The sequence below is a fragment of the Branchiostoma lanceolatum genome, chromosome 10 (genome assembly GCF_035083965.1).
Source record: "Branchiostoma lanceolatum isolate klBraLanc5 chromosome 10, klBraLanc5.hap2, whole genome shotgun sequence".
In the NCBI taxonomy this organism is placed as follows: Eukaryota; Metazoa; Chordata; class Leptocardii; order Amphioxiformes; family Branchiostomatidae; genus Branchiostoma; species Branchiostoma lanceolatum.
In genome coordinates, this window is record NC_089731.1 from 9026852 (window position 1) to 9054659 (window position 27808).

Consider the following 27808-nt stretch of genomic DNA (forward strand, 5'->3'; position numbering starts at 1 on the left):
AGGGACTAGATAAGGTGCTTGTCAATCAGGCTGTAGGCTGTACCTTATCCCATCCCTATTTCTGAGGGTTGGGGACTGTATACCTCTAGTATCACTCTCCTCCATGTCTACCTATCCCTGGCCTTCTGCATGCATGCATTCTGCCTTTAACACCTTTACTGTATACTGTATCATTAAATACAGAGACAGGATGGAACAGTCTTACAGACACCTTTGACTGATGCTACTTTTGTCTATTGTAGAATTCTATGAATTAACTAAAACGGCACCTGCTTATGATATAATGGGTACTTCAGGGCACTGTATGTTTAACAAAGGGTGAGGGAAGCATTTTTAGCAACTGTTGGTCCTTTGTTTTTTGCAGGTCCAAGCTTGCCCGTCGTGCTGCCTACCTCAGAATCTAGCCGTGCAGTGCACCCAGTCAGACATGGTGGCATGTGTACTTCCTAACCATCCTTGCACACACAGACAAGTTCTGTCATGTCATACCCACATGTTGGCACAACCCATGATGATATGTCACTCTTGATCCAAAAGGCAGAAATCATACCAAAATCATACACATTCTTACGGCAGGGTTAGCAAGATGGAAAATATACTTTTTGTCCAAAGCTACGTTTACTAGATGATTTCATGAGAAGTGAAAGTAAGACAGCTCTTTTGAAACTCATCCCAATTTTACTGTATCCTGTCACACATACTAGGGAAAGGAAACGTTAACGACCACTAGACTTAACTAAAACATCACATTGTATACCCCTCGGCAGTCAGAAGTGCACTTGGATGTAATGTCTGTTTACTGGGACATTTCTTTGCAAAGCTCTAATCTTCCCCCAACATTTCACCACTACAACTCTAGATCTTTTATGATGTTTTTGGTACAGGAAAAAAAACAGACATTTTGTGTAAACAACAGTTCAAACAGTTTTGGATCAGTAGTGACTATTCATCTGTGATAAGCCAACAAGAGTGTACTGTATAATGTATATTGCTCTCTCTGCTAACCATGCATCATGCTCGCCCATGCAGCATTGCCTCGCACAAACTTATGACAAGTAATTTGAGATGCAAAGAGAAAAGAAATGCAAGTGTTACAGATTTTGACAAACTTTTGTGATGTACTATTTTTCCCCAAGCCTAATTGTATACCTTCCAGTTGTGGGATGGATAACGTGATTGTACAAATAGCCAAGTGCTGACTGTATGGTGTGGAGTGAGATTGCAGACGTCTTGCCATGTATGTTGTAAGTTGTTGTAAGGAATATAGAATATGGTACGTAGGCATGGCATACATCGTTCACCATTTATTATGACTTGCTGTGCTGTCTGCCTTGCTTGTATATTTGTGTGGAAATTAGAATTCAGGGTCTTTCAAAGTTGTCTAATAGCAGACAGTGGATGAAGTGTAAAGATTTGAACAAATCAGCGGAATGTATGAAAATTAGATTTGTTGTGTAATGTGTATTTTGCAAAGTTTTGCAGAGCAGGATATTATGAAAGTTTTGAAAAAGGACTGAATTTTATTATGGTCTACAGTAATTGATTTAGCTGGTTCATTTTGTATGCTGCTTGGACATGTATGGCATTGAAATTCTAGCAACTTTCTTGCCATTTTCGTTTTTTTTTTTCTTATGGACCGGGTATTCAAACTTATGTTTTCATGCGTTTTATTGTTAAAAGTTGAACTCTTTGTTCCTAGATTATCTCGGGACTAAAAGGCCAGTACCTTCTTTTAGCAAATGCTACTTAATTTCTGTTTTTTGACTTGTATTTATTTATATGGTGAATGCTGTGCCATGCGTATGTCCACTAGGAATTCTAGTCCAATTTGAGAGAGAAAATTGTCGCAATGTGATTCTCAATGTATATTAATAGACAAGTAGTAATCATCATATTGTAAATCTTCCATCCTATGATATGTTGTATCAAAATGTATGCTAAGAAAAGTTTTAATGTGCAATGTAACCAAGGCCACACAAATTTGACTTCTTGTTTTGAAAAATCATCCTTGTTTTTTATCAGCAGATTAAGCAAAATACGATTTTCATCTAAAATCACTGGAAGTAATAAAAAAGGGACAATGGACACAAAGAGACATTTTTAAGCACCAAACAAGATTATACTTTATTACAATTGATAGTAGGAATGAAACAATCAACATGAAAATTTGATTCACCAGGAAGCTAAATTTGTATGGCCTAAATGTAAGATAATGCTACAATGTAGTGTTGTTGTACAGGGTGACACAGAAGTTCTTCCTCCTTCATATAAGCCATATAAGTTTAAGCCTTTAGCATAATATATTTTGGATTTTTGTCAAAGAATATAACAAACATTTTTCCTCTAAATCATATTGATTTATAATTTTCTAATGCCATGGTGTCAATCATCAAAATCATTGAGAAGTTGAAATTTAGACTCTTTTGAAGTGTTTTTCTTTGAAAAATTGAGTCATTGATTAACAATTAAACCTAAGCTGTTGCAATTTATTCGATACACAGGAAGATCCTTTATCACTAGAATGTTGTTGAATTGAATGTACAGTCATTACAAACAGTTAAAGTTGTCAAACGTTTCCAGCAAGGAAAAACACAGTTATCTTCTGTGTCACTCTGTCCTCTTGTGCAATTTTGGAAACGCCTAAGACTAACAACTGAAAGAAAACACTAGTTATTGTTGTTTAAACTTACACCAGTTCTATGAAATGTTTTGCTTGATAATCTTGACAGCAACAGTCGGAAATGCAACTGCCTAGAAGCCTCAGATAAACAATGAGATATGGAATGAGATAGTATGTAACAGGTGTTGTGCTGGAATTTCTTCATAGTTCTGGAATAATCATATGAAGTACCACTGCAAATTGTTGTAATGTATATGAAATATAAAAAAAGCAGCCATGGCGCTGAAGGAATTAGTACCATGTCTAGGTTGACCCTCAAGGATGTCGTGTATAAACTTGAAGAAAATCATTACGAGTGCTGAAAATGTGTGATACTAGTTTGAGAACATCGCTTTTGAGTAGAATACCAGTTCCTCTGTACGCATGTCCATACATGAACACAGTGAACAAAAATTGGATATCTGAGGTCGAGTTTTTTTTTTTATACCTTTCAAAAAACATTTAGCAAAGAAAGCCAAGTACTGGTATTTTACCCATAGCTGAGATTGTGTTAGGAGGGTGCTGAAAATTTGAATTTTGCTGTGTCCTTACCATCATGATTTGTACAGATGTGCTTCAGATGAAATTTAAACAGTTCTGTTGAACAATGCATAGGAGTCGTGATACTCGATCTAGATGCAGTATAACAAATGGTGTATATACCGAGATATAGCTGATACCGTGAGTACAGTTTTCTCAGCACCTCGTTATTAGGGATGGCTTTTGAGAATGCAGGGAATGGGAGAGACCAAATAAACCTGTATGTGTTGCTTCTGGCATTGCGTTTCCTGTACTTCTTCTTACGGATAACTTCAAAGCATCTTTACAACAAGTAACCTAATGGTAAGACAGGGACAAATCACAGTTAACAAATTTATATGTCCATGACGTCAAATGTCCGAAAAATTGTCTACATATATCGTGGTGTTCTAACTTGTATATCAGAGTGTTTGGTCCCCAAATCTCTCTTGGATGAGTTTGGTGGTCTCCTTCGCTGCACCGGTTTGCCGCGCCCTCTGTTGGGCCTGGAGTAAACGCAGGTAGAACGCTTTCATGTCTGGTCTGGCCTCCACGCCCTGGATAAACGACACACAATGTCAGCATTCACTTTCAAAGGTGTCATATCAAATACTCTGCATAGAGAATAAAAACGATTGGGAGTCTGAAAAAGGAGGGCTTACCTTTTGATATATCTTCGCAGCATCTTTCCCTTTGCCCTGAAGATTTAAGAAATAAACTCTGTTAACTTGTTGACATGTTTGATAAAAATAGATTGCCCACCATACATTTTCTGCCATTAGTTACGTTGCTAATGGTCCTTAAGCCCAGTCTATCTCGCTCTAGCTATGACAATAGAATGTATATGTAGGTAGAACACTACGTACCGCCCGGTTGAGTAGGAAGTCCCCGTACTGTGCGTACGCGTCCCAACATTTCGTGTTCATTCTGATCGCAGCTTTGAACAGGATCTCAGCCTGTCCTAGAAAACCGAGCTGGGGATACAAACAAAAATTGTAATCGTTCATACTATAGCTAAGGAAGGGTTAAAAACAAACATATGTTAACGTAGTGGAAATATAATCAATTGAACAAGACGAATTATAACTGCTAAACAAGTCATTCATGAGTCTTATGATGTAATTGCTTTGTACATTAACCTACCTAAAGACTAATTAAGGTGCCAAAGATTCGTACCTCAGTGTACATCTGAGCCAGAGACAGGTAAGCGTGAACAAAGAACGGGTCTGCTTCAATCACTCGCTGATTCAGCTGTGGAAAAAACAATGTGTGAACGAACGGATGGTGTGAGTGGATGGATACATGGATTAAGGAATGTTTTCAACATAAGAATGTATCAGGCACGAGTAGGTAACGACTTAATTCCTGTTGCACGTCTCCTCATTTCCAAAGGGTAAGTATGGAAAACCTACCAACCACCGTTGACACTACATGTACCTGTTTAGCTTCTTTCGTCCGATCGACATCTGCCAGAGCTTGGCTGTATCTCAGCATCACTTCGGCGTTCTCTAAATAAGAGAAATAATCAGAAATTTAAATTCCGTTCCTAAAAAGAGGCAATTTTCCCCAGTTTTACGGTCGTTTTATAGAATCTCGTGGTGATCCGGAGAGGTACTGCATGTTAGTATCTGTTGGGGTGCATCATTAAGACTTCTAGGATACGAACACTTGGTGACAATATATGTACATGCAAGTATGCAGCGATATATATAAATCATGGTCACAGCATATCAATAGAACCGTGTTCTACAGCTAATGATGTGCTACAGAACTACAGGTACGGTTTGATGTGGTTTAGTCTTTTATCTTTTGCACCCTCTCTCTAGCGTCCGTTCCTAGATATTGAATTTATCTGAATAGCAGAGTTTTACGTTGACTAAATCACAAGAACAATCTCAAGTGGCATTACACACCTGGCAAGAGTTCATGCAGCTTCTTGAACACGTGAACTTGACCTTCCCGTGCCTGCTCCTTGAACTTGTACTGGGGATCGACAAGTCTGTCATCGTTCCTGTTCCCTTGAAAAAGAAGCATGATAAAGACGAGGTTTTTTTCAGACTCACAATTTGATTTACATCGGTATTGGTCGATAGAATCCCCTTCTGGCGTAGCATGCCAACGCGCAACTTTGATGTAAAGAGTTGACTTTCCTTTTTCACTGTTACCAGTTATCGAAGTGATATATTTTTCTTCATGGTCGTATATCCTATTTAAGAAAGGAAGTCTTCTTCAAGTTGGCGGTCTGAGGTATTTACCTTCAAAAAACCATCTCCCCAAGTTAGTGCTGGCGTCCTTTCTCTTCATCTTTATAGACACGGTTTCTCCGATGTTCAGTACGCTGTGGTAGTAGCCTTCCGGCTGGGATGGAAGAAAAAAAATAGTTGCTCGGGTTGCTCGAGATATGAAAGGGTTTATCACTTACTAGAAGAAACATTTCGTTATTATCTAGATATTCAAAGTACTTTTTTTTAATTTCAAAAGTCAAAAAGTAAGTGTTTTCAAACCCTGCATAATTATTGCGGCACATATGATTATCGAATTCGAATCATTTTCTAGATGTTTGCCAGGTTTATTCATAGCCCTTACCAGATACAATATTTCTCCCTCTTCTAAAACACACTCCATCGGCTTTGTCTTGTCCTTTAGTTTGGGATAGACGTCCGTGAACCAGTCAATCACGCTGTACCCTGGCCAGAAACCTGCAAGTAGGAAAATAGTCTGACTTGTTTTGAAGTGTCAATGTCATCATGTTGTGAAAAATTTCATTGATATGCCTAATTAAGATAGCTAGATTTGTTTAGTTATAAAGACTTGTTGAATGCCTCTATTATGGTTGAAAAAGCTTGTGACAACATGTCGAATAACAATGTATATTGATGAACCTACCTATCATACATATACTGTAATGTTGTGGTGGTCCGCGCCTTATCAAAGTAACGGCACAAGAATCCCCCCTCTCCAACCTACCCGACCGCCCAAACCACCCACTAATAAATTCTACAGTCAAACAGGTCAGGAAGAGGTGGCAAGGCGACGAAAGTTACTGAGAACGCACCTCCCGGTGGAGTGTGTTGTGGCGGGTAGAGGAACCAGCGCTGCCGACCGAACACCAGTCCGCTCCACCCGTCCGTCTCCGTGTGGAACGCCACGCCTGATCGGGAGGTCCCCACGGAAAACGTCACGTCAGCGCCGATATCCTAAAAAAATACGCTTCTTAATAATCTTGGAAGTTAACGTCTTCCCCAAGACAAAAACTGCACGTGTAACCAAGTACCATTTCCCAGCCCCAAGAACACTATAGAGTTTGGTACTACCTGCAGTTGTATGAAATATGGCTGTAAAGGTAAAAATTTATTTTCTGTCTTACCGAAAGAAATGCTGGAGGGTTGACTGTTTGGTCCAGGCAGCTGTCTCTGTAAAAATCCCTGTCATGGACCTGTCTGAATTTAGAAAGTAGAACATTTTAAGCTATACGGGGAACTTATTTGCAAAGTAAAGTAAAGTAAGGTAAGGTAAGGTAAGGTAAGGTAAGGTAAGGTAAGGTAAGGTAAGGTAAGGTAAGGTAAGGTAAGGTAAGGTAAGGTAAGGTAAGGTAAGGTAAAGTAAAGTAAAGTAAAGTAAAGTAAAGTAAAGTAAAGTAAAGTAAAGTAAAGTAAAGTAAAGCAAAGCAAAGTAAGTTATTTGTAACAATACAGACAATTTTTCACTGACGTTGAAATTCGTTCATAAAGTCCTTTATTTTTCGAAGGGTTAAACAATAAAGAAATGTTAAACTTACCGTGGCTCTTCATCCTTCTGTCCTGCCATAGTTGATAAGAACTCGTAGAAAGACGTCTCGTTGTCTCCTACGCCACCGTTGCGCACTATGTCTAGAGATGTACCTGTATGGAACAGGCACATATATCCGTCAGTCATATGTCCTGCATGCCTGACACACTGATATATCAAAGGACTTGTATACAAAACTAGTATCGTCCTGTCAGTTATCAAAAACCAATTGGCAACGTCCCTGAAGCGTCGTCAAAAATATCGTGAAGATATACGACAATGCCTCCCTTGTCCATCGGATGTAGATTACACAGAAAGCACATAGGACATGTAAAGGCTCATGGGTAGAAAGACCACTCCGCCATTTAGCCCTTTTTTGTTTTCCACCCGTTTGCCATTTCTGATGTTTGTTCATACCATTTCCCCTAAGACCCCCTTCTCTCACCTGATCGGACCGTCCAGCCGGAGTATTTCCCCAGTAGGTTCCGTTTGCTCCATTCCTGTGTGTTTATCCACCCGGAAGCGCCACTCCGGAACCTGATGATCAGCGGGTTCTTATACCTGGGGAACGGTAGATTAGCAGTGTCAGAACGACTAGGAGAAAGAACTGGAAAACTTAATGATATAATCTTTCATCAGATAATTGTGATGGAAGGCATTCAATGTTTTCACTTTGTTGCTTCCAAAATGTGTGTGAAAATAGGTGAAATACAAATCTCATCGATCTATCTCATGCATCTTATGACAAAAGAAATTATAACTGTTTTACCTGAAGTTATCTTTGAAGAGTTGTGGAGTGACGTCATCCACATAGTGCCTGTCAATCAGACATGATGACGTCGACAGTGTCTGCCTGGTCTCCCTGTCTGCAGACTTCCATCCCCCTGTTCCATCGCTCTCTTGTATCGAGTCGACTTTATCAGGATGTATTTCCTCAGATTTTCTCGATATTTTGGTACTTTTGTCGGTCACGCGGGGGTAATGATACCAAGGTCTGTTAAAGTCTTGCTCGATTATGTTTTCTTGGTTCGCTTTTTCCGGTTCGGGCGGTAAGAAAGACTTGGCTTCTTTTTCCGGTTGTTTGATTTTGTCCGTGATTTCAAGGACATTATCAGTGTTTTCTACAGGTTTGGGTGACGTTTCTGTTGGAAGATTGACGGTTTGTTTGGGGCCGGTGAGAAACGCCATAAGAATAGCTCCAAGTAGGAAAGCACCCGCGACATAGAATAACGTGTCGGTAGGGTTCCCGGCATGCCTTGTTGCAGACCCTCTTCTCGACGGTGTGTCGGTCTTCGTCTTTTTGTTGTCGTCATCGGTCACGTGACCTGCGCCATTTTCCTCTTTCTCTTGTTTTCGCTTCCTCAGTTCTGCAGCTTTGTTATTTTTCCCCATGCTGGCCTTACTACGAGTTCATGGGGAAATGCGACGTGTTTTAAAATTATGTGTATCAGAAAACCGCGTTGATAGGGATATCATTTATGGATGGTATTCTAATCAATTTTCTTCGATGTGTCCCCTCACCTACATGTATCTACAGACAAGCATTCGATCTCGTGCTCTAACGTGGAAACCAATGAAAATAACTAATGTATTTTTTGCTCAGACAAATCATCAAAATGGCGACATTTTCCTGAAACCTGTTCTCACGCACTAGTCGTCTTTGAACCACTTTTCACCACAGATGTTACAATTCAACTTTCAAGGCTTAAAATATATTGCTGGCTCTTGATTCTTGTATTTTCTGACGCCATTTGAGTTAGATAACGTATTGTAACATTTTCATACAATCAAGAATCATCCCATACCGGTCACTGTAAGGTACAAAGTACCGGAATCAATTCGTTAGCTCTAGGTTATATGATCTATAAAGTATTATCATGATATTTATGACAAATAATCCTAAAATCTATCGAAAAATATTGGTAACAAGAAAGTCAACCTACCTTATCAACACCACAAGCCGTGTCTCCCTGTAGAAGTAATGCGACCGTTAGACGTCCAAGTTGTGCCGACTCAAAGGCCACGTCATAGCCCACACCAGCTTGTGACTTTGTGACACGTTTCACCCCATTCTTGCCACATGGTCTGGGACGGTTCACAAAGATGTAGCACAAATCGATTGTAATTGTATTCGAAATGAATAAGCGAACGAAATCCCACTCCTTTTGCTATTAATGGACGCTCCCCTTTTGAGCGGCCTCCAACCATATAGCGACCAGCTGTTGTGGGGTGTCCTTTAGCCGTGAGCGCTTCGCTCGGCTTTCGATAATTGTTTGTTTTAAACGTGTGTAAATACAAGGCTGCAAACCGGCTTCACAGCCACTACTAAGCTTACTGGGGGCGACGAGACGGCTACATTTGTCCGAGTGATGTGTGTACACACTGACTTGATTTTTTTGGATGAGCCAAAGCTCATAAGCCCACTTTTGTTCAAATTGCGAAGACATGTACATCTTTGATGAGTCTCGTATCGCCTCTTAAGCTTTTTTGAAAAACATGTTCTTGCTCTGACTCGATCAAAGAATATTTCATACAGGTCTTTACTCCAGGGACCATTATTTCGCAAGTCCCACCTAAAGACCATCTTTGCAATACTGTCGTCATGATCTTTCCTCACGCTCTTCACTTAAATCATCGGCTAAATATTGTCACAGAATTTGTAAATACGTGTTGCCTAACCTTGATCCGTCCGGGCAGAAGTTACTTATGAAGTGGGGGTGTTAGCTCCTACGGGGTAATTTTATGTTGACGCATCGAATGACATTAAGTATCAAAGTGTATTTTTACATATCCTTAAGCAGGCGTACATCATTTTTATTTCACGTGGAATGTATAAGCTTACGGGGTAAAATGGAATTAATCTGCAGCTTTGATTTTTGACAGTTAAAGAGTCGTTATGGCGCCGTAAGACTGACCAGTTGATCCACTTGGATGATGTACACAGACTGTACGACATCAGGACAAAGGTCAAAGAGCAAGAGTAAAGAGCGACAGTTGATACTTAAATGCATCGATAGTATTTTGTTTATTTACGAACGAGACATTACCGTTAGTGGATTACGCGTAGCTTCACAACACTGTCTCAACAGGAAGTCATCACCAGTGATGAACCGAGACGAGGGGGGATACAAGCTCAGCCACGTTTGTGGATTACGTTCTCGCCGCAAAAGCGCCACCTACATCGGCTACTTATAGCGGTGAGAAGCAGTACTCCAGTCAGAAGCTCTGAAGAAGGTGTCTGACAGACACCGAAACGTCAGCAGGTGATATTCCTGGTTGTGTAAAAAGAGACTCCAAATATCCTATTTTCTACCAACCTGATGAAATTATTTTCGGAAGGACTGTCTCAACATTTTTTAAACATTCCGGAAGAGACTACACTAACTGTACGTTCCGGTAGATTGACTTTTTCCATGTTTTTAAGTAGATCTACTCTAAACAAGCCGATCACAACTCGTTTCAATCACATGCAATTGTAATTGCCATGATGATAATTGATAAGTCTCGATCTCTGTCTAGTCTGACCTATCTTTTCTATCCCTCTTTATGTGCTATACATAACACCTGACAGAAACAGTTAATACAAGTGACACGGTAGACGAGAAAGAAACGACTAGATGATTTTACATATATATATTTTTTTTGCATGTTTGCCGATCAATTGATCCAATTCCCTTTTAAAATGCAGCAGTTTCAATACACATTAACATGTAATCACAGAGACCTGCACAAATGGAGCCAGGGAAACATTGTACCACGTGCCATCACTTCCAATCTTATTTATAATCTCTACTTCATGTCATCTCACAAAGACATGTTTTGGGATGAACAACGAGCTCGAGTCAACGAGAATAAAAGACGATTTGCAAGTTACCATAAATCCGTTAGTGTGAGGGTAGTGTAAAGAGAACTACAGAACAATATTTGTTATCAATGTAGATACATGTGCACAGTCACCTAGACCTCAGTTCAGATACGCATTCGTCAAATTGAAACTTTTCATTTGCACCTCAAGTAGACATGCATCTAAAAGCTGCATTGCAGAAACGTTTGACGTATGGGTATTTAGGAGGTGAAGACTTAAAATTTTTGGAAAAGACCGTTCTAGGAGGGTTGATGAACGGAGATGCTTGAGGAAGATTGATCGAGTCTTTTTATCAGTCAGTCGGGAGGTTGTCGAGACATACAGGAAATCTGTATGTTTCTCCAAATCCAACCCAGCTGCAGGGTGAACCTTTCCTATTTCTATATCTCGCATGTTAACAGTGAAATCGAGTTTGTCATGTTCAATATAACTTTGACCTCTTTAGATTGGCCAGGACAGGGAGGATCTGTCGCAAGCACAAAATATAGGTGACACCATGACGCTTTGCGTGATGTTGTGTTATGGTATTGTCAATATCGTGATTGTCTGACTGCGGTTTCTTGGCACGCCTGTCTACGTGTGAATTTGGGTTAAATGTGGCTACACTCAAGGTTACTATACAATTGTAGACCTGGAAAGGACGACAAATAAGTAGAAAGTGTCCATTTTTAGGAACACGAATACATAATGCACATCTATTCCACGAATGTGCCAATTGCTAGATAGGTTAAAAGTCAGTGACATTCTAGAAACAGACGGTTCAACTAATTTTTTTTCATCTCTGAATGTATATTGGCGACCCAGATCCGACTTGAGAGGCGGTTCATTGTCCATCGGTTTTTCTTCATAAAACACTGTAAGTCCGCATATGTCTTACATACAAACTCTCCCGATCCTGGCCCGTATACCATGTACCATCGTGCTATCAGCTGTCAGTGTCAGCTGTCTGCTGTTCTATGACCTCTTTGAACTTGTTGAGAAACAACAGAGACTACTGAGCATAGTTTCATCTTGTAGTTGTGCCATTTTGGTATATGATTTCATGTTGCAAATGTTTACGTAGTTTTATTGTCTTGTCTGGAGTGATATCCAACCGAGAATAGCTAGCTTGCAAACTCATGTCCGTTAGCCAACCGTCAGTTAGTGACGGTAGGGAAATGGATGTTAGCTAGCTTTATACGACCGCGCATGGTAAGTTATTGTCCAGTCTTTAAACCTAATTGCATGTTGTATGTTTGTGCATGCGGCTAAAGATCTGGCCCGGAGTCTTCGTCGTTGGCCATTGCATACACGTGAATTTGGTCGCTGTCTCCTTCTGCTGAACTACACGCGTAGGCCACCGCGTATGGCTGAATCACGCTGTTTTCTGGTGGCACGTCACCGACAGAGATCGGTTGGCTTCCCGAGGCCGAGCTGCTAACAGATGCTTTCAGTTCAGCTGCGTCACAGTAGAACACGGCGTACGGCTCGATATTTTGGCCCCCTTCCGTTTCGAAAGAAGCAGACGCTCCATTGGCCCCTCTAATAGGTACGTTCGTCCCTACCAACCCCGAGCGATGGCAGCGGTAGTGCAGGAAAAGTACAATTGCTGATGCCAGCACAAAGACAAGTGGCACAACTACCGCTGTGGTGATTGCAAAAATATAGCTGATGCTGTCATCCTCGTTTATGACATGGTTTCCCAGAAGAATGATGACATCTACTACAGTTGTATGTCCAGAAATTGCCATGGTGTCTGTGGATGTCATCTCCGTGTAGCTCTCAGCGGGGATGGTTTCTTTGTGCAGATACGTGGCCATTGTGACAGTTTGGGTACCAGCTGAACCCATGTTGGGAACAGACTTCGATGTGGACGTCTCTACACGGCAAATGAACGTAGTCTCTGTCGTGTTGGTTTGGTTGGTACGCTTTCTGGTATTGAGCTCAGTAGTGCATGGACTTACCTCGCCCCCAAAGATCAAGGGATGCTTTCTCATGGTGATAAGGTGAGTTCCATGGAGATCGGGAGGCGATGCACACTTCAGGTACTCCGGGAAGTTTATCTGGTCCAGGGTTGGTAGATTCCAGATGAACCAACCCAGACTCTTGTCACATTTCAGCCTGTTAGACCCGATCATGAGACTCAAACCCTGGTTTTCTCTCAGACGCACGAATTGGCTGTCGATAGTGGTGATGAGATTCTTGTGTAGGTTTGCAAGCAACAGTGCCTTAGGCTGAAGTAGGGCCTCAACTGGCACAGACCTCAGGTGGTTATGGGACAACCGTAGTGAGTCGAGAAGGGGTAGCCCACGGAATGCATACGGGGATATAGTGGAAATGCCATTCTTTTCGAGGTACAAGTGATTTAGATTCTCGAGCCCAATGAAAGTGTCGGGCTCTAAAAAGAAGGGAGGAAAACAAAACTCATCAGAATGATGGCATGAAAATTTATTTGTGTTGGCATTATTAAGCCTGTTTTGCGCAATCGGATCTTTAGTTTTCATGAGAAAAACCAGAGGACTGGTCGAAAATTCAAAGAGTCCAATCCTTGCGTTGCAATTTTTTTCCAGCATGTCAAACTGGTACCGGTGTTGTTGGCAAATAGTTTGATAGCCTTATCATTATGGTGATGGATTACATTAAACAAAAATGCCAAAGATTCAATATACCATGTCATGTAATAATCAATATCTACCATGTGATTGATACTATCAACTGAAATCCTGGTGCAGCTTGAATGTTCAGAAACTGGCAATTATTCAACATGTTTAAATTGAAGCTGATAGTATCCCATATCTAACATCCCGAGATTTCCAAACAAGACATTTGGAGTATTGGTAGCATGGTTAGGAATATCGTAGGAAGCAGAACATTCTTTTTTTCTCTAAATGTAGATTTCTTTCAACATACCTAGACTTGTGATGCGGTTGTCATCAAGGTAAAGCATGGCCACCATCGGTAGACCTCGAAAAGCCCCCGGTTGTATTGAGGAAACGATTGACGTTTGGATCTTGAGGAGGTGAAGACTCGAAATGTTTGGAAAAGACCGTTCCAGGAGGGATGAACAACGGAGGTGCTTGATGAGGATTGATCGAGTCTGCTTGTCAAAGTCAGTCGGGATGCTGTCGAGACACACGGGAAAGCTGTACGTTCCTCCGTATCCAACCCACCTGCAGGGTGATTTCTTTCCGTTTTCGTCTGGACAGAGACACTGAAGACCGTGACTTGTGTCCCAACCAACGTCGTTTATGCAACAGCTGTTTGGACAACGTAAAGCTGTTTCGTTCACCGCCAAACTTAGATGGTTTGAAAGCAGAAAAAACACGACCAGTGCCTTGCTTCGCAGCATCGTGACATCTGAGCACGCGGTTCAATGAGTTCCACGTTCGGATGCATAATTGAATGAAAAGTACCTGTCAATACAAGATACGTCACCGTATGATTAATTGTCTGAGCCAGGTACCCAGAAAAAAGTCAGGCTATGATATTTTTCCTTTTTTCAGATGTTCACGTGTCACGTGCACGTGGGTGTCATGATGAGGCACCACCAGTCAGCAATGTTTCTCATTAATATTAGTGGTGGGGGGGGGGCGTGGGTGTCTTAGCCAGAGGAAAAAGGCCAAGGAGAAGAGACAGACCTTGGTTCTTAACCATGGTATTTGGACATGATGGAATTGTAGGCCTACACTTAAACCAAGAAAACTTCCAGTCCAGAATGTGTTTCTGTTATAATCATAATCATGTATAAATTGCGTATCATAACACCTAGGTGTAGTGCGACATGTTGTCGATATCTATTAAATCTAGTATGCCTGACTATGACAGTTTTCTTCACACCTTATTGCGAGTTTCTTTAAATCTGATTTTTGACATTAAGATATGCCACATATAAGGTGACAAACTGTCGTTTTATGACGAAGTAAGACGAAGTCGTCATAAAAACGATAGCTTGGCACCTTATATGTGGTATATCTTGATGTCAGGAACGTCTTACTTCAAACGGTAACACAACTTACAGAATCTGGCGACAGGCATTATAAACCACCTTGCACAGCGTACAAGAACAGTGACATGACCGATCTGGCTTGATTTGTCGGAGAGCCTGGGTAGCTGGATTCACCAGTTAAATGGTCATTCTCTGAACTGAATTGATACGTTCTCGGCTGCTGTTTAAATTTTGCATGTCTCCTCAGGCGACAGCCTTTTTTTAGGGCTTTTTAGGCCACCCATTGCTATAACTTCTTCTAAGTCAAAACCCATATGTAATGTTGTGGTGCATTTTTCATGAAACATAATAGGTATAGTGTGGGAAATGAAGAAAGCATCGATGGTGCCCGTGATTTGGCTCATATCAAATCTTAAAGGCTGGCAACAGCAATTTGTACATTTAAATGAGAACGAGCGTATTAATATTCTGCGCATGTCTAAGAACTGCACATTGGAATACTGTCCGTGACTGATTGTTACGAGGAAGGAAACTCATATACTTCAGCGGACATGAATATCTAATGCACACGTGTTACACGTATGTTCCGTTTTCAGGTAATTACCTGCGATCACGTCTCTGACTTACGTCATCTTTTGATTAAAAAAAAAACGCCAGGGGGCAAACCTACATGGATTACTCTCCCCCCTCAAAAGCTATCTACCCCTTAAAAATCATGACCATAGCATGTTCAGAACACGAGATATCAAAACCAGAGGTTCTGCTGCAGTACCATAGCAAGTTGCTAGGGGGCCCAAAATCTAATCATTTCGAGGTCTCCAACCTACCCACCAAATATGCAAACAATCCAATGCTCGAGTTATCGTGTTAACACACACACACACGCACACACAGACAGACAGACAGACACACACACACATGAACGCTGTGCAAAACAGAACCTTCTGTGCGAACGTAAAAAGGCGCTGAAAGATATGATTCTCACCGAAGGTAACCAATGAGTTATTAATAAACAACACAGACTTTTACCCCTCAAGTACAGCATTGTTATATTTTCATCTGAACTGAGTTTTGGTCTCAATACAACGTTAACGTGGATGATACTGTTCTTACTTTTAGCACTTGTATGTTCGACGAAGGTTCATCTTTTTCATAGATATATGTTTGACCGATCTTTTTAACAAAGTCTTGTTCTCACGAGTCGAATGCAATGTAGTTAATGGTTCTTGCTACCAAGCAAGCAACATTCTTGATCCTGTGGGAATATTTATCGGATGCGCAGATGTAAGGCCTAGGATGAACAAAAAGTCGCGTTTCCGGTTACCCGACTGACCAAAGCACTAACCACAGGCAAATCTAGTCAGAATCTTAAAATTCATCTAAATATATATGATTGATCTACTACATAATTGAATTGGTTTTATGACCAATTGGTGTGTGCTGTTGCCAATACATAACGTCTATCCATGAACTAGTTTCATCAGGTTAGTAGATGACGGGATATTGAAATTTTCTTGTCCACAACAAATTTCCTGTAACCTACCAGCGTCTCGGAGGTTCTTCTGCTACGTCTGCTTCCCTGGGGCAAAAATGAGCGCGAGGATATGAGAAGTACAGCGCCTGTCCTGATTGATCTGAGGAAGGTAGCAGAACTACCGAAACATTGTCAGGAAACAAATAACTGTCTAATCATACGAACAGCGGTCGTCAATGAAGGAAATTAAACAGTCAGAAACCCACTCAGAAACCCAGACTACTGACCATAGCACAAACCACAGGCAAATCTAAGTCAGAATTCATTCATATCAATATATATATATCAAGACCTACTACATAAGTGAATTGGTTTTATAACCAATTGGTCTGTGCGGTTGCCAATACATGACGTCTATCCATGAACTAGTTTGATAGATGACGGGATATTGAAAATTTCTTGTTCACAACAAATTTCCTGTGACCTGACATCGTTTCGGAAGTTATGCTATGTCTGCTTCCCTGAGGCAATAATGAGAATGTGAAAAATACAGCGCCAGTAATTATTACCTAGAGGAAGGTAGCAGGACTACCGAAACATTGGCAGGTAAAGCAAATTCTGTACACTACAACTGTCTAATCATACGATGAAGGGCCGAAATTTGATGAACAAAGGTCGTCAATGAAGGAAATTAAACAACGTCAGCTCTGCTTTAAACCACGTCATTCAGACTAATTTCTTTCTTTTTATAGGCCAGGTCAGGAAATGAGAGGTTCACCTATGGTTATTCATATGACTGTCGTTGGCTGTATCCTGTGCAGCAAGCCACGGAACAACGTTTGTCAAGTAGAGAAAAGGAACATGGACTGTGCCACTAGATGGTGGTTTCGGTAGCCCAAATAATACACAAACAGTTTAGATTATGAAGCTCAGAAATATGATGATGATGATTGGTCTTCATCTAAACAGTTAGAACATCTAGCTATTTTCTAAAGTGCGTCTGTAATGGGACGTAGATGGCGTTAGAGAATATAGGATCTAACGTTATAGAGATAGGCATAAACAGGTCATGCATGTCGTGCCACAAGCGTACACAAAATATAAAAGACAGCAGATACATATCTGTTCAAGGTTTGTGCAATGCTTTGCAGTTAATGAGTACATTGGAATAACCTTATAAATTTATCAATAAACCGATAATACTTTTTCCATAGCTTGTATTTATAAAAGACGTCCACACTGTATGTTTCTATGTAGATGGCCTTGAAGCACTGTGCATGCATGTGTCGACTGTAGAAATAGTTGCTGTTTCGAAACAAATGAAAATATAGCCCAACATTTTACTTTACATTCCACCATTTTTGGATGTGTTTTTCCTTAAGTATGCCATCCCAAGTCCAGCGTTTCAAAACTAACCATTCACAGAATGACCTGTTCAATATGAAAGCCTCATTCCAAGCTGAGGATGGTATCGTCCAAGTGATTTCTAGCTTCATGCTACAATACCAGTTCACATCTTTGTTTATGAACTTGAAGTAATCGAGTTCTTCGTAGAAATCAGGCCCTTCTGAGGAAATCTTTTTCCATAGCGTAGAGTTGAAATGTTCGTAGAAAGCGTAATCCGCCGCGCTCCATCGTTGGTGGTTGCGTTTCTGCACGTCTGTGAAATCCATGTGTTTGTATGGGTAGGGCTTGTCGTTTCTGACGTCTAGATCGTACAGAATGTCCTTGATGCTCCAACACATCAATCGCCTGAGCATGACGAGCGACTCGTCGTAATATTCGAGAATCATCACGAGTATGAAGTCACGGTCTATCGTCGTGATGTATTGTTGTAACATATCTGCCGCTTGTGGATCAAGATCAAGGATATTTTTCGCTTTTTCAACGTCGGACATTCTTGGCAATTTTCCATACTGTTGCTCAGGGAAATTTACGTTTAATATGTGGGGGTGTTTTCGGTTGAAATAAGAAGTGTCTAAACCCATATCGAAAGCCATTAAGTTCCTTGTATACCTGACTATCCCTGGATAAGCCCTTTTGTAGTACCACGGTGTATCTAAAAATCTACCGACGGGATTCTCAGCTTTTATTCTGAAAGCTCCTGCCAGCTTTTTCCAGTTGAAAACTGACTTAAGATGACTCAAGGGATGTCTTAAGATGGCGAAGTAGGCTGTGTCTCGAGGCATAAGATTAGTCACGATGTCCTTCTTGTATCGGATGTGGTCTGCTATCACGTTGAATACGCCGTTTGGAGATGGTAGGTAGTCACCGGTCTTTGGAAAACCTACGTAAATAAATATACATCATCGGTGCGTCTATCAGACATCGTTGGCAGTTATACTATGTAGTATAAGGACCAGGCGTCAACGTTTAGAAAACAAACTGAAATTTTTAGAACATCGATTCTTGGAAGTCAACAGTATGTACTTTCTTGATTGAACTACCAGATAAATGATATAAAATTGCAAACTAGTACCAAACTAGTACCTTTGTGACTGGTAAGTCTCTTGAAATATTCGTTGTAATAAAAAGTATCTGGTACTGAATATGTAAAACATTCTGCAAATCACTTGCAAAATTATCAAGTTACATTTCAGCTTCTGCCCCTAGGCCTGTTATATTGTCACTAAATTTACTTACAAGTAACTTATAGTGTAATTATCATTAATATTACCAACATAAGCATAATCATCATTCTGATATTAGGTCAAATGCCCTAAACTCTACAATGACAAATATATCATATCGCAGGTTCTACTCCATATATACCATTGAAACAGTACAGCAATGTTCTCTATGAACTTACGTGGGTAGCCAATATTCGGTCCATCCTGTGCCGGTAACATGAATGTGAGATCCCGCTCGTGGCCGAACCTCTGTAAGATACACGTCGTGGTGTGAGACCCACACTTATGCACCTTCACAAACACGAAGTTTGTCCTCGCTCTACATCGTCCGTCAGAACTGTTTATTGGAAAAAAAGAGAATTACTTTCAGAACGTTTTGCATTCAAGTCTATCTACTCTTGATATAGATAAGGTCTTTTTTTGTGTCGTACAGCCGGTATTAAAGCCGACGTTAGGCACACCAGTTTTGTACAGTAAGTACAAGCAGCCTAAGACAATACAGTAAAGTTTGATCCACTCACACATGGAAGGACATGTACTCTTCTCGATAAGTGTGGTGGGTTTTTTAACGTGCTCGAAGTGTGGCTAGTACATGGATGATACTGAAGTCTTATCTAGTACAGATGATCTTGGCTCACTTTTGAATATGTGTGAATTTTCTTGTGACGAAATACGCGTGTTGTATTTTGTGAACATGTCTTTAACTTCTTGTAATTTCTATTCTATCCAAAATTCACAATTTTTGCGTCATGCATGAAGCTAGGACAAATCATTAGAAACCTGTATAATTGGTCTTCTCTGTTCATATGTTCATGGCCCTGCAGTTCCGTGCTGACCGCTAGGCGCGCCTTCAGGTCAAAGTTGGCAGCCAGGAAGACAAGAACGATCAGAGATAGCACTGACGTCAGTCCAATCAGAAAACATCTGTCTGTGGGGAGAAATTACGTTCACACAGTGGAGTTATTCTGTTTCGTTTGTTTTTCATTCATTCATTATGCAGATACAAACGCACACGCAGACACACACACACTAACAGACTTATGAACAAATACACACATACACAAACACACAGAGACGCACACACAAACACACACATACACACGCACACGCACACACTAAAGACACACACACTTACATATACAAGAAGTTGACTCTAATGGAAAAGTTTAGTTTATCACTTTTCCGTAAATGTCCGCAAACATATCTACAAGGTACTTGTGAGACACCATTGATGATAATCTATAGCGACTAACAACACTCTGATTTGATTTGTGTGTACATAGGTTTGCATACATCGCAATACAAATTGCGATTGTACTGTAGTTTTGTAGACAATAGTGACCCAGACAATGGAAGGTTTCATGTCAACGTTTGAGAAGTTGGCACCTGGTCTTCAGCCTTGCAGGGGTTGCTACGGAATAGTAACGCAACTTACCTTTGTTTTTGAGCCTGAAATATACCAACAGCGACAGTAGTTTGTCATCCATAGCTTTGTGCAAAAAAATACTTGCTCATCGACTGCTCATCGTTTAAGCTCCTAAGGGAGGTTATACCGGATATATACAGATACAGACTGATATTGCGTGAGGATGCTGATCCCTACTATTGTTGTTGGGGTCAAAGGGTAAGTATTGAACGACCGGTTGTTCCAGTTACTGAGCGGGAGCTGATTACGTCACGGAGCTGTAAAACGAGTCTTTAATTATTCAGACTACTGACCTGTTAATTCGGAGTTAAGCTATTCTATCGCCGGGAACCAGTCGACACAAACTTCAGTCCAGAGTTGGATTCTTCGTATCTGTGTAAAATAGTTTCAATTTTCATGACCAAGGGCTTTTCCGTGACGTTTTATTGTGCCTCCTTCCGTTTCTATTTGGTACTGCAGGGCGAGTGGCGTCACCGCTCATACATTTAACAATATAACCATGTATGAGTTACCTATGTCAAAATTCCAGACTGTCAGATATGCTGTGGGAACAACAGAACAGCCGTAGGAAGGTTTGCACAATCATAAAAACAGAAATACTAGGATGACAGTGGTGAACTCTTTATTGCTCAATGGCCACTGTATTTCATGTGCATTAACCACATTTTCAACACATTCAATACGTAACATACAGATATGCGACTTCTTTTATTGAACGCCACACTACATTTTTTTGTTCTCATACAATCCTGTTTTCACAGAGCTTGTTCCTACCTTCAATGATTTGGGACTAAAACAATGCCCCCTACATATGTTGATAAGAAACTATGGAATCAAGACACCCTAATGTCATTTTAAGAGCTAAGCCAAGAAACAGGCCTGACAGTGATTTTATCACTACACATGATTTTTCAAATATTTGGTCCCATTCATTTGTCATTCTAAAAGCCTTGGTCTTCTTTACATTCAAACCAAACCAAACCACCAACGTGCACGATCATCAAATTGATTCAAGAAAGCTATTAAAGAAAACAGATCAAACATACGAAAAAATGTATAGATAATGAAAAATCTATGTATAATAAAAAAAACACGAGCTTGCCCAGTTTTGAGTGCATCTCTTTTTGCTCTAAATTAATGTATTAGAAACTGGCCCACAAGCTCTAGTCACTTCTACATCAAACATCATTGTACACGAAATTATTTTCCTCAAAATCAATGTTATCATTCCATTACAACACTCAGCCCTCTCTGCTAACAGCTCTGTCACTTCACAAATTATCATTTTCTAACTTTCCATATCTGACCCTAATTGAGTCTGTCCATTACAATGTAGATCACCAAGACTAGCATTAGTAGATTTTGGGATATGTATACAGTAATCCATTTCTTGTCTAAGATGTTTAAAAAGATGGAATGAAATGTCACTTTTTCTTCCTCATAGTGTGCAATATCATATCTTCCTATGTCGTATTTAGAATGTAGTCATATTTCTGGAATGAATTACCTTCTTTTCGCTCCAACCTAACTGAGCAAGAATATTTTCTTTTACCAAAAATACCAGTTTTGGTCCTGGTTTGGTGCTTACAATTAGCGATATCGTTGGGAACATTTACTGGACACAATACTTGTTGACTGAATAGGGGCATACTACATTTCTCGTTGATCCAAACACGTCGTCCGTTTTTGTTTCTCCGATATGGACGCTTTTACTCAATGAGCGTGGTGTTGTTATTTGGACCCTTGCAGATGTAGGGAAGCTTCATCTCACATGGAATTTTCATCCACTGGCCTCTTTTCACATGTATGCGTCTGAACGGCCAGTTGTCTGTTGTTGGCTGTTGAAAAAAGGTAATCACACAGAGGGTTATGTACTCACTGCCAGGTAGCAGTCGATTTGTGTTTAGTATAGTTCATCGATCTTAGCACACAAATCAGTACATTGACCCCTAAATCGGTGCTTTACTCTAGCTGCTTAAGACAGCGAGCTGTCGATAAGAGGAGCGAAACAAAGCTGTCCATTCTACTGAGCTGCATGTGTTCGAATAAATAGGTTCACACACCTTGGAGTACACACCGACACATCGACGTCCAGCCGTCAATGCGCCAGTACTAGTTGATATGTCGCTTGCTGCAATTGGAGCCCAGTTTGCATAGGACACTTCTGACCCATCCGTCCACGTGTACTTCAGACGTTGATTTTGGATATCGGCACGCAGTCCGATCCAAACATACATTATCCCTTTAGTACCTACGTAGACATTTACAGGAATATGAGAAAGGTATCCGTCAGACAGGTCACTATGCATTAGGTTATGGGAGTAATAAGACATTTATTTCCCACGCAAAAGTAAAAAGTTGATTGGCAATCTTTTTTTTCATTTTGGATGTTTGCCAGGTCAGTGTTAACATCGATATACTCAATAAATCACTCATCTAAAGCAATCTAGAACAAACATTCTTTGATATTCACGATAGGTACTCTCATTTGCATTCCCTATTTGTACAACGTAACAATTTGTCACATCGCAAGATGTGATTGTCAATGAATTTTTCATGATCCACTAACTAACCGAATATCACTCACCAATAGAGATAAGACCGTCTATGAAGTCGTTCTCTCTCTGGTCTTTGATATGAGCGAGGCTTGCACCCGTTGTGTTACACAGTGTGTTTGCCGTAGTCCAATCAGCTGCGTCTGTCATCAACTTGTAGCACTGGTTGTTATACTCGGTCCAACCACTGTGGCATGGGCCGGCTGTAAGAAACAACATGCAGTTTGATGTGTTAACATAAAACAGAAACAAGAAATTGATGATGTGGACTAAAATGTATTTCTCCAGTACCTGACTCGTGTCCTAACTTCTGACAACCTGGTGATACATACCAAGAGCAAAGAAATTGTGGTCTATCGAGTTGCATGGAGTGTTAAGATATCGTGGGTTGTGTCTCCGTAGTTAGTAATGCTGATCTTGGAGAGAGTGTAGGGCTAGAACCTTGTCAGAACCACATTCATTAGGATAATTTGTATTTGTTGCAGAAATTGTCCATCCAGTTGCTTGAGTAATTTTTGTATTGCAGATTTTTAGTAAATGTCGTAGATGCACTTTTACTGACTGTTTTACATTTGCATGCATAATAACTGCTACGCGATTGGTTTAGAAAAACTGACACAAAATATGTCTTCAATAGCTGCCATGAAATCAAAAAGGCAAAACTTTCCATTACCTTTGGTACATTCCTCTCTTGGACCTGAAAAGTAAAGGATACAACAAGTTCAGTCACTGTGCAAAATGTTTGAAACCTGAATTCTTAATTTTGAATATGCTGACACATTTAAATATGCTGCGTGTAAAAGTTACCTTTAACAATATGATTTGCTTCAACACAGATGAGCCTTGATTCTATAATATTTGTTTATAAGATAGTGGAATCAGTACCTATTTGGCAGACAAAGTAATTCTCCAAGTGACATTGGGTATCATCCCAAAGAAGGTCTTTTTCTGACCAGAGTTGAGCGCAGTTCTGGGAATTTTCATTGTTGGGTTCTCCTGGAGCCCATTTGGTGAAGCTGCAGTCACTCAGTGGTGTTCCGTCTGACCAGGTCCAACTTTCTTCAACCTAAAGGAGGAATAAAGGCAATTTACGTTAGGGGACTCGGTCAATCCACGTTGAACCGAGGCGGCGGCAGGTATCGACTTCCGAACACCTCTTACCCACTCCTGACGTCACACATCCCGAAGATCAGTGCGCGTCAGAAATGTGGGTCAAGTTTCTAGTGAAAACCGATGGACATACATACAAATAACAACAATACTTACTGCCATATCGTTGAGTCCAAACCAGTAGCTTATTCCTCTATCAGCGTCCCGAATTAGACGAAGAAGAAAGTCGTACACAGCCTTCGTCTTAATCACTGCAAGACGTCCTCCGTCTGCCGCACAGGTCTGTTCGGCCGCGTTGTACGTCTTATTCTTGGCAAATACCTTGTACTTGGTGTCACCTCGCGTAACGTACCCACTCAGAGCTGCCATATAGAAACATAATTAATACCAACACGCCAAATGATGCAGCTGATGCAACTTCTTGAAATACCAATTAATTCAATCAACAACAATACAAAAGGCACAACAACATTTCCCCTACTCCGATACCACAACACCAAGATGATTGTTCACCTTTTATTTTCAGCCACAATATCCATTATTTGGACAAAAATGAATTAGTTCGTTATAAGGTTAAAATGGAAGAAAAGAGATGAAAGAGACAACTGACAAATTATTTTATCTATGTACTGTATCTAAGTTACAATGCAACAAGAATTAACCTTGCTGACAGTTCTGTACATGTCCAGTCCATCCAGGTGAGCAGGTACATTTGTATCCGCCATCTTGGTTCACACAGCGTCCATGTTGACAGGGTTTTTTGGTAGCACACTCATTTATGTCTGTGTGATGAAGGAAAGGAGTCTTGTATCCTGTCATGTTGATTGTGATCTCAGTTTTAAACTGTAAATGGTGGTCATATCCTGTTACATGATTAGTGACTACACAAAACAAGCTTAGACTCACCTTGGCTACAGTTCTGCCCAGTCCATCCAAGTGAGCAGGTACATTTGTATCCGCCATCTTCGTTCAAACAGCGTCCATGTTGACAGGGTTTCTCGGTACACTCATCTATGTCTGTGCGATGAAGAAAACTTATATTGTGCCCAATCAATCAATCTTTATATTACAACTATGATGTTACAATTACTTTTATCACCAGCATTCTAACTCTTTTGCGACCAAGTTTGACACTAAACGGATAAGAAAGATGACTTCATTGAAAATAGAGAAATAAGATATACCGTATTCGTACATTAGTATAACGCACAAGGACCTTACCTTGCTGACATTTTACTCCTGTCCATCCGGGCCAGCAGATACATTCGTATCCGCCATCTTGGTTCTCGCAGCGTCCACGTTCACAGGGTGTCCCGGTACACTCATCTATGTCTGTGTTAATAAAAGAAAGGAGTCTTGTATCGATATATCAAGTTAAGTTAACTAGAACGTAAATGATGGTTATCTCTCTTCTATGTCTATTTTTTAGGTAAGCTTCGACTCACCTTTGTCACAGTTCTGTCCAGTCCATCCGGGTAAGCAGGTGCATTTGTATCCGCCATCGTTGTTCACACAGCGTCCATGTTGACAGGGTGTCCCTATACACTCATCTATATCTGTGTCAATAAAAGAAAGGAGTCGTGGATCAAGTTAAGTTAACTGTGAAGTTAGTTTTGGAACGTAAATGGTGGTTATCTCTCTTCTATTCTATTCTCATTTCTAGTTATTGAACAAGCTTCGACTCACCTTGGTCACAGTTCTGTCCAGTCCATCCGGGTAAGCAGGTACATCTGTGTCCACCATCTTGGTTCACACAGCGTCCATGCTGACAGAAGTTATGCACCTAGTCATGCATTGGTGGTTAGCTCTCTCTTACTTCTAGTGACTAAACAAAAGAAGCTTAGAGTAAAACTCACCATGATGACAGTTCTGTCCAATCCATCCAGGTGAGCAGGTACATTTGTATCCACCATTTTGGGTCGCACAGGTCCCATGCTGGCAGGGGTTCCTTACACACTCATCCATGCCTTAACGGGGGAAAAGAAGGGTGTCAGGTCAGTTGTATTCTTAAATGCTATGCCTCAAGTCCCAACTCACATGGACAAGAAATAATTGACTTGAGAGAAAAAGAGAGGAAGAACTTTTGACTCACTTTGGTTACATTTATACCCAGTCCATCCAGGTGAGCAGGCACATTTGTATCCACCATCTTTGTTCACACAGCGTCCATGTTGACAGGGTTTTCCAGTACACTCATCTATGTCTGTGTGATGAAAGAAAGGTGTTTTGCACCTATAGTCATGCATACATTTGGTGATTCTGTCTCCTCTATTCCTACTGATAATGAAGGATTACACGAAACAAGCTCAGACACACCTTGGCTACAGTTCCGTCCAGTCCATCCGGGTGAGCAGGTACATTTGTTTCCACCATCTTTGTTCACACAGCGTTCATGTTGACAGGGTTTTCTGGTACACTCATCTATGTCTGATTGAAAAAGGAAAGGAGTTGTGTACCTAGTCATGCATGCATTGCTCTCTCTTCTATTCCTACTGCTAGTGAAGGACTACACAAATAGCTTACACTCACCCTGCTGACAGTTCTGCCCAGTCCATCCAGGTGAGCAGGTACATTTGTATCCGCCATCTTGGTTCACACAGCGTCCATGTTGACAGGGTTTTCCGGTACACTCATCTATGTCTGTGTGATGAAAGAAAGGTGATTTGTACCTAATCATGCATACATTGGGTTCTGTCTCGTCTCTTCCTACTGATAGTGAAACAAGTGAGACTCACCTTGGCTACAGTTCCGTCCAGTCCATCCGGGTGAGCAGTTACATTTGTATCCTCCATCTTGGTTCACACAGCGTCCATGTCGGCATAGGTTCCCGGCACACCTGTTTATGTCTTGTGATGGGGAAAGCGACTTTTAGTAAACTTCAATATAAATTAGACATCCAGATGATAAGATACGCCATACAAAGGTTACTCATTGACAATCAACTGGATGGATTTTTTTAAAAATCTATTCAGATGCTTTTATAACTTATATTCATTTTGTAGATTTTTAGTAAATGTCGTTGAAACACTTTTACTGACTGTTTTATTACTTAATCTTTACAATTGCATGCATGATAGCTGCTAGGCGGTCGGTTTAGAAGAACTGACATAAAACTTGTCTTCAATATCTGTCATGAAAGGCAAAACTTTCCATTACCTTTTAAGCATTCCTCTCCTGGACCTGTAAAGTAAAGGATACAACAAGTTCAGGGAAGAAAAGAGTTAAAACATTAATTCAAAGTATATTCAAATATGCTAAAAGCGATTTTTACCACAGAAATGATTTACTGCAACTCAGATGATCCTTTAGTCTAAAATATTTGCATAATGAAACCATTGCCTTTTTGGCAGACAAAGTATTTCTTCTTGTGACAGTAGGTATCATCCCATTGCAGGTCTTTTTCTGACCATAGTTGAGCGCAGTCCTGGGTTAACCAGGGATATCCATTGTTGGGTTCTCCTGGAGCCCATTTGGTGAAGCTGCAGTCTCTCAGTGGTGTTCCGTCTGACCAGGTCCAACTGTTTTCAACCTAGAGGAGGCGTAAAGTAGGCAATTTACATCAGGGAACCCATCAAACCATGTTGAACAGGACGGCGGTACGTAGGTATAGACTTTTTCACATATTCCAAAGATCAGTGGACGTCAGGAAAGCGGGCCAAGTTCCTGATGAACACCGATGGGCATACGTACAAATGCCTGAAATACTTACGAGGCCGTTGAGTCCAAACCAATAGTCTCTTCCTCCATCAACGTCCCGGATTAAACGAAGAAGAAAGCTGTACACAGCCTCTGTCTTAATCACTGCAAGACGACCTCCGTCTGCCGCACAGGTCTGCTCGGCCGCGTTGTACGTCTTCTCCTCGAGAAATACCTTGTA

At 40.7% G+C, this 27808-nt stretch overlaps 3 protein-coding genes and 1 long non-coding RNA gene across 25 annotated transcripts in view; 1 reads left to right on the top strand and 3 right to left on the bottom strand.

The window, feature by feature from the left end:
- The window catches only part of LOC136443158 (kinesin-like protein KIF1A), a 51906-nt gene extending 48468 nt beyond the window's left edge, over window positions 1-3438 (top strand). For all 22 annotated transcript variants that reach the window (XM_066440258.1, XM_066440265.1, XM_066440254.1 and 19 more), the window contains one exon: window positions 365-3438. In XM_066440258.1, coding sequence (XP_066296355.1) covers window positions 365-404 — 40 coding nt within the window. In that variant the 3' untranslated portion in view covers window positions 405-3438. The remainder of the gene's footprint in view (window positions 1-364) is intronic.
- LOC136443161 (uncharacterized) lies at window positions 2114-8352 on the bottom strand. The gene is made up of 13 exons (XM_066440281.1): window positions 7716-8352; window positions 7392-7507; window positions 6957-7059; window positions 6546-6618; window positions 6234-6375; window positions 5765-5877; window positions 5434-5536; window positions 5092-5196; window positions 4616-4686; window positions 4355-4429; window positions 4045-4152; window positions 3841-3876; window positions 2114-3735 (listed from the first exon to the last, which is right to left on the bottom strand). The coding sequence occupies exons 1-13, from the start codon at window positions 8336-8338 to the stop codon at window positions 3601-3603; spliced, it is 1803 nt and encodes a 600-aa protein (XP_066296378.1). The 5' UTR covers window positions 8339-8352; the 3' UTR covers window positions 2114-3600.
- An 8983-nt stretch (window positions 8353-17335) lies between these two features.
- LOC136443437 (galactose-3-O-sulfotransferase 2-like) lies at window positions 17336-20446 on the bottom strand. The gene is made up of 4 exons (XM_066440671.1): window positions 20276-20446; window positions 19621-19768; window positions 19020-19177; window positions 17336-18497 (listed from the first exon to the last, which is right to left on the bottom strand). The coding sequence occupies exons 1-4, from the start codon at window positions 20325-20327 to the stop codon at window positions 17551-17553; spliced, it is 1305 nt and encodes a 434-aa protein (XP_066296768.1). The 5' UTR covers window positions 20328-20446; the 3' UTR covers window positions 17336-17550.
- A 4712-nt stretch (window positions 20447-25158) lies between these two features.
- On the bottom strand, window positions 25159-26128 carry LOC136443531 (uncharacterized). The gene is made up of 3 exons (XR_010757165.1): window positions 26024-26128; window positions 25788-25898; window positions 25159-25263 (listed from the first exon to the last, which is right to left on the bottom strand). It is a non-coding gene; the product is annotated as an uncharacterized lncRNA (long non-coding RNA).
- Window positions 26129-27808: the final 1680 nt, after the last annotated feature.